Source organism: Onychomys torridus, chromosome 8, assembly GCF_903995425.1.
Source record: "Onychomys torridus chromosome 8, mOncTor1.1, whole genome shotgun sequence".
Taxonomy (NCBI): Eukaryota; Metazoa; Chordata; class Mammalia; order Rodentia; family Cricetidae; genus Onychomys; species Onychomys torridus.
This window is the reverse complement of record NC_050450.1, coordinates 58,363,106-58,377,329: the sequence shown is the minus strand read 5'-3', so window position 1 is coordinate 58,377,329 and position 14,224 is coordinate 58,363,106. Positions and strand designations below refer to the sequence as shown.

Genomic DNA, 14,224 nt, shown 5'->3' with positions numbered 1-14,224 from the left:
ATTTATTTATTTTAATTTATTTATTATGTATACAACACTGCCTACATGTGTCCCTGCAGGCCAGAAGAGGGCGCCAGATCTCATTACAGATGGTTGTGAGCCACCATGTGGTTGCTGGGAATTGAATTCAGGACCTCTGGAAGAACAGTTAGTGCTCTTTACCTCTGAGCCATCTCTCCAGCCCAGAGCACTGGCGTTTTTAACCACTGACCATCTCTCCAGCTGCCCCATTTAACTCAACACAGTATTTCCCCCCCTCTCCCATCACGTGTTCTATTATTCTCTTACCCTCCAAGGTGTCTTCGCCTCAGCCCTCTCATGGGTCCTTCCTAGCCTCCTAACCTCTACAGAGACTCCAAATAAACACACAAACCTAAAAACGTGGTGCTAGGATCCACATATAAGAGAGAACGTCTCGAGTTTGTCTTTCTGGGCTTTGGTTACATCCCTCAGTATATTTTCTAGTTCCACTTTTCTGAAAATTTTGTTTTTCTGTCTTTTTTAGTTGGTAGATATTTTATAACTACTTCCAATCTAATTGCTTGTTATAGACCTACTAAGTTGTTTATATCCCCTTGTTTTAATTTTGGTAGATCATGTATGTCTAGAAATGCATCTATTTCTTCTATATTTCTCAATTTATTGGAATATAGATTTTCAAGGTATGGCCTGATGATCTTCTTTATTTCATTAGTATCTATTGTAATGTCTTACTTTTGACACCTGCTTTTTTCAGTTTGGGTCTTCTCCTTTCCTTAAGCTACTAGCTCGCTCTCTCTCTCTCTCTCTCTCTCTCTCTCTCTCTCTCTCTCTGTCTGTGTGTGTGTGTGTGTGTGTGTGTGTGTGTGTGTATTTGCTTATGTGTGCTGTGCTGGTGCCTTCAGAGACAGAACAGGGCATTAAATTCTTTAGAGCTATACTTCCAGACAGCTGAGCCACCCAATGTGGTTGCTGGGAACCACACTCGGGTCCTCTGAATAAGCATGTACTCTTAACCACTGAGCTATCTCTCTAGCCCTTCCCACTTTCTTTTGATCAGCGCAGCTAAAAGTTTGTCAATTTTCTTTTGTATTTTATGTTGATTTTTATTAAGAACTTTTAAATTAAAATATAATTATATCACTCTTCCCTTTCCTTACCCCCTCATCCCATGTGCCCCCTCCCTCTCAAATTGTTGGCCTCATTTTCTTTAGTTAATACTGTTACATACTTATGTACATAAACATATAAAATACCTTCAGAGTCCATTTAGTGTGGCTTGGGTATACATGACCAATTGGTACTGGATAACCAACTAGGGGCTCGTCCCTGGGAGAGGCTAATCTTCCCTGTCTCGGTAGTCTTTAGCTGTTTGTGGTTCTTTGTCTAGGGTTGGAGCCCACGAGATCTCCTCCTTCTGAGTTAGCACATTTATTGATACTGTCGTTGCCCAGGTCTTGTTTAGGCAGCCTTATTGTTGAGGTACCAGGGTGCAGCTTCCCTGCCGTTTATAGGAGACACACCCTCACAGCACTCACAGCAGACTTCCTCATCCTTTGGTTCTTACATCTTTTTACCTCCTCATCCAAAATGAGGAGTGGTGTTGTAGATGCATCTGTTAGGGCTGGGCTGTCCGTGATCCACTGGTCTCTGCACTGTGTCCAGTTGTGGTTTTCTGCTATGGTTTTCTTTGTTATTGCTGTGGCCTTTGGTTACTTCTCAGAAGTCAACACCATGTACTTTGGACATAAGACCTAAAAGATTTTGCTGAATCTAGCCTGAAAGCTTCCTTCCTGTGGTCCAGCTTTTATGACACCAGAAAGTATTATGTAAATTGCCAAAGGAGAGACACAGTCAGTGACCCTATCCATCTGTGATGCCTACAAACTATAACAATGAGCAGTGTGGCAAGATATCCCTAAAGGTCTAACAATGATACTCATATCGTATTGGTAACCAACACTGTCTAATTGGACTTAACGTCCACTCAGTAGGAGGGAAATCATGCCCGGTACTAGAAACCTAACTAATTACCCAGGATTAGTGAGGATGTGGGTCTTAGAAGAGAAGCTACTTCCGCCACTTTACTAGACCAGCATAATTCCTAACTGCAGTCTACACTTATCCTTAGACCCACAGATACATGTCTCTCTCACTCCTCATCAAAGAATCTTCTCTGCAGCAAATGGAAACCACTGCAGAAAACTACAGCTTGTCCATTTTCTTTGCCTTTTCAAAGAATCAACTCTGTTTCATGAATTCTGTGTATATTTTTTTCATTTCATTTATTTCTTCTCTGACCTTTTTTCTATCTACTGATTTTGAGTTTGGCTTGATTTTGGTTTATCTAGGATCTTGAGACACATCATTAAGTTACTTACTGGGATCTTTGTAACTTTGTAACATAGGCATTTAGAGCTGTACACTTAGGACTGCTTTCATCACACTCATAGGTTCTAGTATGTGTTTGACACCATTCACTTCTAAGAATTTAAAAATTTTAATCCTGGTTTCTTCAATGCCCATTCTTTGTTCAACAGTGTGTTGTTCAATCTCCATGAGTTTATATATTTTTGGTATTTTCTTTTTATATAGATTTCTAGTTTTAATCCATTATGATTATATATAAGAAATGAAATTATTTTAATATTTTTGTAATTGCTAAGACTTGCTTTATGTTCCAAAAATGTGATCTGGTTTTTTGCGGGTATTTCATGGGCTGATAGGAAGAATATGTATTCTGTAGCCTTTGGGTAGAATATTTTATAGATGTCTGTTAAGTCCATTTGATCTATAATGTCATGCAATTCTGATGTGTGTGTTTATTTATTTATTTATTTATTGCCTGTATGACCTGTCAGAATTGGTCTTAAAGTATTATTGTGTTGAGGTCAGTCTGTGTCATTACACCCAGCAGTGTCTGTTTTGTGAAACTGCATATACCAGTTCTCAATGCATATATCTTCAGAATTATTCTGTGCTCATAATGGAGTGTTGTAGTTGGAAGTTTTCTCCAGTCCTGCCTGGCCCCATGGTCTCTCCTAGCCACAGTCCCTCAGCTGTTTATAAAATAATTACTCAGAGGCTTATATTAATTACTAAATGCATGGCCTATAGCAGGCTTTTTGCTAGCTAGCTCTTATAACGTAACCCATTTCTATTTATCTATAAGTTGCCACGTGGCCGTGCTTGCCAGTATTGTCGCATCTGGCTTCTCCTGGCAGCAGCTGACAGCATCTCCTCTCTCTTCTTCCTCTCTCTCCAGTTAGAATGTATCACCTAGCCTTGTTCTGCCTCAACATGGACCAGCTTATTTATCAACCTATCAGAGCAACACATATTCACAGCATACAGAAAGACATCCCATACCGCTTCCCCTTTTCTGTCAAATCAAAAGGGAAGGTTTTAATTGTAACATAGTAAAATTACATATATCAAAACAGATATCAAGCAAGAATTACAGTTATAATATCTAGTTTATTTATATTTGGCAAAACTAAAGAAAATATTCTATCTGTCCTATATTTGTGAGTCTAAAGTTTTATATTTAATTTATCTTTTATCATAACCAAGGAAAATTATAACTATAACTATCTAGTCTTCAACTCCATCAAATACCCCAAAAGGATATAATATTACCTAAATAAATAGGAAATGCAGTGTAAGCAACTTCCAAAAATCTAGAATGACAGAGACAGCTGGCTGCCTGGAGAGTCACACAAAGTTCCTCTACAATGTTGGGGCATTAGTCTTCAGCCCACAGGCCTAGAGTCTCTCAGCCATTTTTCCCTGTGTCTTTAGAATGTCTGGCAGTCTCCTCTGCGAAACAGGTACCTGAAGGACCATTTTGTCTTGTTTTGGCAAATTAGTGGTCATTTTCCCATGGGTCCTATATGTCCAGTTTATACAACATATTATCAGCAGTCCAGGCGAGAGCGGTTTCTTGCCCAAATGGCTATTTTTGCCAAGAAGAAGATAAACTCCATATGAAGTGCCTTTGATGCCCATCTTCCTCTTTGAAGTAAATTGGTGCTGCCAAGAACAGACATGTCTCATTGTCCATAAAGTCTAAGTTTTTAAAACATTTTAAATGACATATTTTGTAAGTCTTTGAAGTGTTTGAAGATTACCTACCTAATTGAAATATGCCTTTATATACTTAAAAACTTAACTAACATGATTATGAGTTTGATTATCCTAAATGACTATTAATTTGTATTTCTTAATTATATATTACAATTTCAAATGAGCTGCATAAACATAATACCTTTTTAAAAAATAGAAATATACATATAGTATAACAAAATTAACTTTAAATTTCTATCAATAAACTAAAATTCATAGCAATGTAAAAAATTTAAACAAGTTGTTGCTCTTTAAAAGTAATTCAATAATCTACCTTTTCATCCTATCATATCTATAGCCTACATTTCTATATCATATCCTCCTTGCTTCTTTTAGAAAGAGATTGACTATGGCCAATAACAATTTGTGATCAACAATCTAAACAAAGACAAACTTCCAAAATCTATTTTTTGGGAATGTGGGCATAGTGTTCTAGGCTACTTCATGTTGATTGAAGTTGCTGATAGTTTTATGGGGATATAAAGAAAATTTTAGGATTATGGTCAAGTCCTGACTGGAGTAGTCTGTGATACTGTATTCTCTGAGCCAGTTGTCTGGATGCTGGATCATCTGGAGACCTCTCAGGGGGTCTTGACTGATGAAACCATATTAGCTTAGAAGTAATCTACAGGTCCTCATCTTCTGTGGAAACAAAAGCAGAACCTCTTTTCCAAAGCAACATATCCTTAGACATAAATTTTGAAGTCAAGATACCTTTAAAATATATATATTGTTTTAACTCAGCAGCCTTTACAATCAAATATCTTTCTGTAGTTAAAAATCCCAAAGATAATATAATCCACACTCTCTGTGTGATTTCCATCTTTATGTGGCTTATTTTTTATATTACTTTACCGTTGGACAAACAGCTTTATTTATCAACCAGAACAGCACATAATCACAGTATACAGAAAGATATCCCACAGCAGAGTGTTCCCACAATCAATATGAAGGGATCTCCTTTCTTTTTTTCTTCTGTGTTTTGAAACAGGGCTTTACTGTTTAGCACTGGCTGGCCTGGAATTCTCTTTGTAGAACCAGGTTGACTTTGAACTCATAGGAATCCTCCTGCCTCTGCCTCCTGAGTGCTAGGATTATAGGCATTGTGGGGTCCTGACCCACTGAGAACTTAGGTCTCCCAAGAAGGGATGACCTGGAACCAAGGAAAGGTAAGTGGGCTGCTCTCCAATTCCCCAGTCTCCCTCCACCCACCCCCCAAGACAATCAGACACAGTGGGGAGCCAAGTAAAGCAAGGACTAGTATTTAAAAACAACAAGCTCTTTTAAATCATAAAGAGAACAAGGCTGGGGGTGGGGAGTAGATGTCCTATTGGGCCAGTCAGCTTAAGGGTTACCCAATCATGCACCTAGTCTACAGTATTTACTGTGCTGTCCATGAGGGAATCATGTACTAACATCATCTTTCTTGACTTGAAGTTCCAATCATATCCTTCTGCAAACAACTTGGGTTCTACCCTCTACGCTTTCCCTCGGGGCCATCTTTACTAGAAACTGGCTCCATAGTCTCCCCACCCCCCAATCTGGCCAAAGATCATTCAATTCTCATGTTGCCACCACCACCCACCCAAGGCTTCCTGATGCTAGCCAGCTCACCACCAGTTCCTAACCACCAATGACCAGACAACTCAGAGACTGTACATTTCTCATTTTTTACTCTAAAAAAATAACTTGACAGTAATAGGCTGTACACAGTGTCACGGTTCCAATAACCCCACCATTCCAAACACAACACTATATTCCTCAGATACCATCCTTTAGCCCCTCTTAAAATCCTAGAAAAAAAAATGACCCAAGATGGTGGAGTACCAAACAAGCGGATCACCAATACCAAACATCAGAGGCTTATGGCACTAAAGATATAGGTTGGGGGAGGGTACTCTTAGCTGCCTTTGCCCAGCTCTGTTTCACAAATCCAGCGGTACAGCCTCTGGCAGACATCATCATTCCAACGACCATCGTCGTGAGAGAAGTGGGCACAGTCCTCACCTCCTCCCAGCCCATGTCCATACCAGTTATCTGGCTGTAGTGGCTTCCAGTTCCTGAAAACAAATGGCTCTGAGCTCCAGGAGATCAGGCCCTTAGCCATATTACCAGAAGCTCCCCCCAAACCCCCAGGGTCACCCACTAAAAAGATAGGATGGTCCCAGGTAGAGGGAGCAAGCTATAGGCAGCACGTACTTGAATCCATTGTCAAAGTCAGTCCCATCCACCCATCTCCAGGGTCCATTTTGGTCCGTTAGGCCCATCCAGGTGTGCACAGGGCCCTTGTGGTCATGGATAAATTTCTGAGGAGGAAAATAAAAGAGGGGGGAATGACTTCTGCTTCTAACAGACAACCCCCAGGAGAGCCCATCGAGGCCACACCTGCTCCTCCAGGGAGTTGACCACCACCAGATGAGCATTCTGCAGCTGGCAGTACTTGTCAGCATCAGGCCATGACTTCTCAGATTGAGAGAACCAGTAGCAGCTGCCTTCATGCTCTATCCAGTGAAGGGGGCAGCAGGCCATTTCGGAGCCTAAGAGGCACCAGAGAGGGTACAGAGGCTGAGGGGGTGCACAGTGTAACATCGGCCATAATCTGCAGAGATCTACACCCATCATCATCCTCACCATTGTTCTTGAGGCTGGCCAGCTGGCATGACAGGGCCTTCAGGTCCTTGCCCAGCTGTTGGACGCTCTCCGTTATCTCAGATAGACCTGGGACACACAGATGGAAGTGAGAACAGTACTCTCCTGCAACATCTGCTTGGTGAGTCCCTGGTGCCCAGATGGCCTGCACGGGGCTCAGTATAGGAACTCCACACATGGCACACACTCCCACCTCCTCCCAGGGTACAGGAAACCCAGGTCTCACCTGTTTTGAATGCCTGTTCCTTTTTTTCCACCATGCTCTCCAGAGAAGAAACATTCTGGCTCAAGCCTCGGCCTGGAAGATGACAGTTCAGCACCAGGAACCCACTTTCGCCCACACCCTCTACACACTCTCAGAGACCAGGGCCTCTCACCTGCCAGCAGTTCCTGCCTGTGATCATCCACTTCCACTTTCAGAGAGCTGATCCTCTCTTGCAGGCTGTCACCTGCAGAACAAGGGACTGGAGCTCAGGACTCTGTCCTCTGCACCCAGCCCACTCCTGCCCAGAACCCGGTCACAGCCCAGCTCACCCCTGGAGGTCAGGGCCTGGAGTTGAGCCTTTGTGTTGGAGGTGATGTTGTCTAGAGTGGCTCTCAGGGTACCTAGGTCCCTCCTTAACTGGGAATCTGATGAGAGAGACAGAATGGTCAGAACCGAGGTCGCTCAGTCCCCTCTGTGCCAGCACTAAGCCAGGCACTCTGCACACAGAGTAGCACTCTGGGTCACAGAGCCCAGTGGGGCAGGCACTGCTGTTACCCAGTATTACACACGAGTAAACTGAGGCTTAGGAGGTGAGGTAATGTGACTGTGTAACCCAAGCACAATAGTGAGTGACAGGGCCAGCAACCATCCCCATCATGGTCCTCCATGTCCCCACAGTGTCCCCACCATTGTGCCCATCTATTACCCACTCAGGTCACTGTCCATTACGCTTCTCTGGCTCTTAACCTTGTCATCGCCACGGCCCTCACTGCTGTCCTAAGTGCCCTGTGTGCCCATCACTGCCTCCATGCACCCTGCCCCCACACAGCCCTGTGACCCCTCACTGCTGTCCTAAGTGCCCTGTGTGCCCATCACTGCCTCCATTCACCCCACCCAGACCTATGACCTCTCTCCTCCCTGCCAGCCTGAGGGCACCCACTTTGGGATCCAATCACAGAGATGACCACCAGCAGCAGGAAGCCGAGACCCAGGGAGAAGAGGAGGAGGTGGGTCCACGAGAAGATATTCCACAGGAAGGACTTGTGGGCAGCCGCTGAAAGAGAAGAGCATGTCAGGTTAAATGGTCTAGAGCGGCTGCTCTCGACTTGTGGGTTACAACCCCTTTGGGGGTCAAACGACCCTTTCACAGGGGTCCCATATCAGATATTTCCATAATGATTCATAACAGTAGCAAAATTCCTGTTATGAAGTAGCAATGAAATAATTTTATGCATGGGGGGGTCATCACCATGACAGGAAGAACTGAATTAAAAGTCAGAGCATTAGGAAGATTGAGAGTCACTGCTCCAGAGTGTGACAGATACAGGAGGTGTGGGCTCCAGGGGCCTTATTTAGGGGTGATTGTTTGGTCCTGGTAATGCTGTAAGAGGGAAAGCTAAGAAGGATTGGGGTGGGATTACTCCAGCCTCTCACCTCTCATGACCCAACAGAACACTCATAGAACCCAACACTCATAAAAGCCTCCGCCTCTGTCCGGGCTCAGGTGCACAAGTGTGGGAATGCACAGACATTAAGCACACACAGACAGGGACAACAGTGCTCTGTGAGGTCTTACCCCCGAGCTGGAGTAATACAAGGATACAGAGGTAGCTGGGGACAGCCAGGCCATTATCAGGCCCTTAGGCTCTGTATGACTGTGTGGATAAAGGGTGAGCTTCTCCCAACCCAACTACCCACTGTGCACAGCCATGATCCCCTCCCACAAAGCACAGGAAGCCAGATCACTCCAGTTCACTCTTTCTGTCCCTGTCTCTCCGAGGACCTTGTATGTGCAATGTAACGGCCTTCGGAGTGGGATTGAGCTCACTGGTGCATGGTGAGAAACGATAGCAGAAACTCAGGTAGACATACTCAGAGCGCACTCAGGAGACTCCATTCCTCCTTTCCTCTCACCTGTTCCAGTCTCCTGGGTTTTCTCCTCATTCCCCAAGTTCTGGAAGTTTTCATAAGTCATTGTCTTGTTCAGACAAATGCACGCTTCTGGGGCTCTCGGGACTGAAATGGAGAGACCAGGTTCAGTTTGGGGTCAACTAGGTCTACGAATGAGGCAAGAAGTGGCGTGGAGCTGAGGGCAAGGCTGGGGCTGCAGTGGGGTATTCCAGTTGAGAATGAGCCTAGGTTACCACAGGAGTGGAGGTAGGCATGAGTTTACAGTTGAGGCAAGACATGACGTCAGCATCGCATCAGCCTTTGAGGAGCAGTGGAGCCTGGGGCTGAATTTGGAGGTAGAACTGGGGCTAAGGACAGTCAACTCTGTGCTGTCTGCCTTGTGCAGCATCAGCCAGAGTGAGAACACATTTGGAAGACGACAATGGACTGGGTTTTTTTTTGTTTGTTTGTTTGTTGTTTTTGGTTTGTTTGTTTGCTTGCTTGTTTCTGAAACAGGGTTTCTCTGTGTATATCTGATTGTCCTGGAACTCACTCTATAAACCAGGCTGGCCTCCAACTCAGAAATCCACCTGCCTCTGCCTCCAGAGTGCTGGGATTAAAGGTGTGTGCCACCACTGCCCAGTAACATACTGTTTCTTTAGGGCCAAAGGATGCCTTTCCTGACCACATCCTGAACACACAAATGCCCTCAAACACTACTTCTAAATGTCATGTATAGAAAGTTTTTCTTCTCCGTTTACTTTGAGAAACCTGATAGAGTCTGTCTTTCTCTCTCTCTACACACACACACACACACACACACACACACACACACACACACACACACACACAATTCATTTATTTATTCATTCATTCATTCATTCATTCATTTTATATCCTGGAGGAAGTTTCCCCTCCCTCCGCTCCTCCCAGCCCCTCCTCTCATCCTCTCTCTGTTTCCAACCCCCAATCCACTCCTCCTCCATTTCTGTTCAAGAAAGGGCAGGTCTCCCATGAGTATCAACAAAACATGGCATATCAAGTTTCAGTAAGACTAAACACCCCCCACACACACGTGTTAAGGCTGGGCAGGGTGACCCAGTGTGGGGAGTCGGGTCCCAAAAGTCAGTAATGAGTCAGAGACAGCCCCTGTCCTCTCCATTAGGAGTCCCACAAGAGGCCCAAGCTACACAACTGTCACATATATGCAGAGGGCCTAGGTCAGTCCTGCAGGCTCCCTGGTTGTCAGTCAGTTCAGGCTCTGTGAGCCGCTATGAGCCCAGGTTAGTTGACTGTGTGGGTTTTCTTGTGGTGTCCTTGACCCCTCTGGCTCCTACAATCCTTTCTCCCCTCTTCTTCAGGACTCTCCAAACTCTGCCTAATGTCTGACTGTGGGTCTGCATGTTTCCAACTGACGACCATCAGGCTAGGCACCAATCTGGTCACAGGAGGTGGCCAGTTCAGGCGACATATCTGCTATTGCTAGGAGTCTTAGCTGGGGTCATTCCTGGGAGATTCCCTTTCGCAGGGTTTTTACCTGACCGGGAAATGTACCCTCCCTCATTTCCAGCCGCCTCTTTCAGTCTCCTCTCCCTCTGTAGTCTTCCCCTCCCCGCCACAAGAACCTGGTCGCTCACGTTCCCATCCCCATTCACCCTCAGTCCACTCACAAACTCTCTTCTATTTCCCCTTCCCAGGGAGATCCCAGCATCTCCCCTTGAACCTTCCTTGGTACCTAGTCTCTCTGGGACTGGGGATTGTAGCCTGCTTATCCTTTACTTACAGCTAATATCCACTTATGAGTGAGTACATACTATGTTTGTCTTTCTGGGTCTGGGTTACCTCACTCAGGATGATTTTTTTTTCTAGTTCCATCCATCTGCCTTCACATTTTCTGGCACCCTTGTTTTTAACAGCTGAGTAATACTCCACTGTGTAAATGAACTACATTTCTTTATTCATTCCTCAGTTGAGGAACAACAAGGTTGTTTCCAGATTCTGGCTATTACAAATAAAGCTGCTATGAACATAGTTGAGCAAGTGTCCTTGTGGTATGATTGAGCATCCTTTGGGTATATGCCCAAGAGCAGCATAGCTGGGTCTGTGGTAGGTTGATTCTCAGTTTCCTGAGAAACAGACACACTGACTTCTAAAGTGGCTGTACAAGTTTGCACTCCCACCAGCAATGGAGGAGTGTTCCCCTTACTCCACATCCTCTCCAGCATTAGCCATTCTGACAGATGTAAGATGGAATCTCAGAGTCATTTTTTTTTTAAATGTGGAGCTGAGGACTGAACCCCAGGCCTTGCGCTTGCAAGGCAAGCACTCTACCACTGAGCTAAATCCCCAACCCCTCAGAGTCATTTTGATTTGCATTTCTCTGATGGCTAAGGATGTTGAACATCTCCTTAAGTGTTCTTGGCCATTTGAGATTCTTCGGTTGAGAATTCTCTGTTTAGATCTGTACCCCATTTTAAAAATTGGATGATTTAGTTTGTTGATATCTAGTTTCTTGAGTCCTTTATATATTTTGGAAATCAGCCCTCTGGTGGATGTGGGGTCGGTGAAGATCTTTTCCCATTCTGTAGGCTGCCATTTTGCCCTATTGACAGTGTTCTTTGCCTTACAGAAGCTTTCTCTCTTGAAAGGTCTCACAGTTCCACTCTGAAGGATTTAAGGATACTACAGTCCAAAGAAAACTGATTTCATCTACCCCATCATTTAAAAAACATAGGAAATCAGGAAGGGGGTGCTGTTGTTTATCATGCATTTGTACTTACTGCTTGTTCATATATGAGCACACGTGTAGCATGATACACACATGGAAGCCAGAGGATAATTAACGGGAGTTGGTTCTCTCCTTCCACATTGTGGGTTCCAGGAACTGAACTCAAGTCAAACTTGGCAGCAAGCTCTTTTACCCATGAACCATCTTACTAGGCCAACAACTTGTTTTTGTTCTTTCAATCATACCTATCAATATCTCAATAATCAATTTGAGTTTGGAATGCATTGTCTTCAGAATCTTTCTTAGCATTTTCATTGCCACCTATGAATCATTCTAATTTCTTTTATGTGTAGAAAGAACAAAGAGCAAATTTTCATGATGGTTTATGATTCAAAGATATCAAATATAAATAACTTAGAACTTAGCACTCCAAAGGAAAATTTTAGCAAAGTCATACTGTTCTTTGAAGAACTTGTCCTTGTGGCTCATGCTGATCCTTGTATTGGTGCCCAGTCAGCAGCACAGAAGGAATCAAGCCTAAGCTTGCAACAAAACTGGAAATAAAATAGAGCTGAGTCTGGGCGATTCGGGCAGGACCTGTGTGAAGAGTCAATTGATCTGGGGTTGAAACAAGTTAGAATTGAGGTAGGAGCTGGGGTTGGGACTGGGCTAAGGGCCTATGAGGGCTCTCAGTTAGTCAAATGATTGCCATACACGTGTGTGAACCTAAGTCCACCCCCAGAACCCAGGGGGAAAGCTGGGCAAAGGCTGGAGAGATGGCATGTAGCATTCTTGCAGGTGACCTGAGTTCAACTCCCCAGCTCCCATATTGGGCAGTTCACGATGGCCCCTGACTCCAGCTCCAAGGAGGTTCAACTCCTCTGGCCTCTGAGGGGACCTGCACTCACATGCACACACATATACATAGAATTCAAGTAATAAGTAAAGTTTAGAAAAGGAAGAAAGAAAAGTCTAGGCATGGTGCCATGCTAGGCATAGCCTCCTTTTTGCAATCCCAGTGCTGGGGACTCAGAGACGGCTGGGTCCCTGAAGCTTACTGCCAGGCCGGCACAGTCTAATCAGCAAGTCCCGGGTCAGTCAGAGACCCTGTCTCAAAAAGCAAACAAACAACAACCACAAAATAACCCAATGTGGGGCCAGAGAGACGGCTCAGTGGATAAAGTTCTTGTTGTACAAGCGTTGGGGACCTGAGTTCAGATCCCTAGCATGAGATAAAGGCTGGTTGTTCTGATGTACTTTTGTGACCCCAGAGCTTGTGGGAGTGGAGCAGACACAGATCATAAGAACTCACTGGCAGATGGGCTAGCCCAAACAACAAGCTTCAGATTTCAGTGAGAGAACGTATCTTTTTTTTTTTTTTTTTTTTTTTTTTTGTTGTTGTTGTTGTTGTTGTTTTTGGTTTTTGGTTTTTTTGAGACAGGGTTTCTCTGTGTAGCTTTGCGCCTTTCCTGGAACTCACTTGGTAGACCAGGCTGGCCTTGAACTCACAGAGATCCACCTGGCTCTGCCTCCCAAGTGCTGGGATTACAGGTGTGCGCCACCACTGCCCGGTGAAAACATGTCTTAAAAATAGGCATGCACCTGCACACACATGCATATAGTACACACAGACAGACACAGATGCACATGCACACACACACACACACACACACACACACACACACACACACAATAACAGTATAAATAGCTCCTGAGGAATTCCAGCTATGGTTGTTCTTTGGCCTCCACGCACATGTGCATACATGTATACATACTCCTACACATACATGAACAAGTGTTTTTCAGGTCGGAACTGTAGTTTCCATCTAGAATATCTCCTAAGTCTGTTAAGCAAAGAGCTGAGGTTAGGGCTGAGGTAGGAGTTAGGGAGAAAATCAGGTGGGAAGGGGCCAAACATGGGGCTGAACTTGAGTCTTTGTCTGACTAGGAATTGTACATTCAAACTAGGATCCAGTGAAGGCAGGCAGTCCCAAGTCTCACATAAGCCCTTCCTAAGTCTGCACACTTCCTTCCACAAAAGGCCTAGTGTCCGTCCCTCCTTGTATCCCTAACACATTGCCTGTCCCACTGGTCTCCCTGGAGACCCCAGCCAGGTTACCTGTGTGAAGTCTGGAGACTGTGACTCTCGGCTTCCCTGGGCAGCGATGACCAGGGGTGGGAAGTCTGTCAGAATGGAGAACTATATCCCAGAGGGTTGATGTGGGAGGGACCAGCAGAAGACACAGATATGCCAAAGCTCATCTAGTCCTTTGTGTCTGAACGTCCAATGGTCTGTTTGGGCAACACCCAATTTTTCTCAACTTCTAACAGTAAACATTGAATTGGAACTTGAGTGTTTGTGGAGTTTGTGGAAGTGAGGGTAAAGACAAGCTTCAGCTACATCTTCCAGGGTGTGCCTTCCTCCGTTTCTCTTTCTTGAGGCTCCCATGACTTCCTCATTTTTCACTAAGGGAAGAGGGATTACAAAGAGGGACAGTCTCCTTTCCTTCTTCTACGCCTCTCATCTCCCTTTGCTTCCTGCCCATGCCCAAGACACCATGAATTTTGGTGTCTGTCACTGAACTCCAGGGGAGTTCATTCACTCTTCATTCTGCAGAGTCAAAACCCAGTCTGACTCCCTGGCACCT

General features: G+C 44.6%; 1 protein-coding gene across 1 annotated transcript; it reads right to left on the bottom strand.

Moving 5' to 3' along the window:
* Positions 1-5,787: 5,787 nt before the first annotated feature.
* On the bottom strand, positions 5,788-13,753 carry LOC118589865 (C-type lectin domain family 10 member A-like). The gene is made up of 10 exons (XM_036197514.1): positions 13,696-13,753; positions 8,873-8,974; positions 7,899-8,012; positions 7,288-7,383; positions 7,131-7,202; positions 6,980-7,051; positions 6,736-6,822; positions 6,490-6,641; positions 6,304-6,410; positions 5,788-6,164 (listed from the first exon to the last, which is right to left on the bottom strand). The coding sequence occupies exons 2-10, from the start codon at positions 8,931-8,933 to the stop codon at positions 6,005-6,007; spliced, it is 921 nt and encodes a 306-aa protein (XP_036053407.1). The 5' UTR covers positions 8,934-8,974; positions 13,696-13,753; the 3' UTR covers positions 5,788-6,004.
* Between the last annotated feature and the right edge of the window lie 471 nt (positions 13,754-14,224).

Excerpts from the sequence above, each read along its gene's own strand:
- LOC118589865 (XM_036197514.1), bottom strand. The coding sequence starts at position 8,933 with ATGACTTATGAAAACTTCCAGAACTTGGGGAATGAGGAGAAAACCCAG. Across the intron at positions 8,013-8,872 it reads AACCCAGGAGACTGGAACAG|CGGCTGCCCACAAGTCCTTC; the intron begins GTGAGAGGAAAG and ends CTTCTCTTTCAG. Across the intron at positions 6,411-6,489 it reads TCAACTCCCTGGAGGAGCAG|AAATTTATCCATGACCACAA; the intron begins GTGTGGCCTCGA and ends TTTCCTCCTCAG.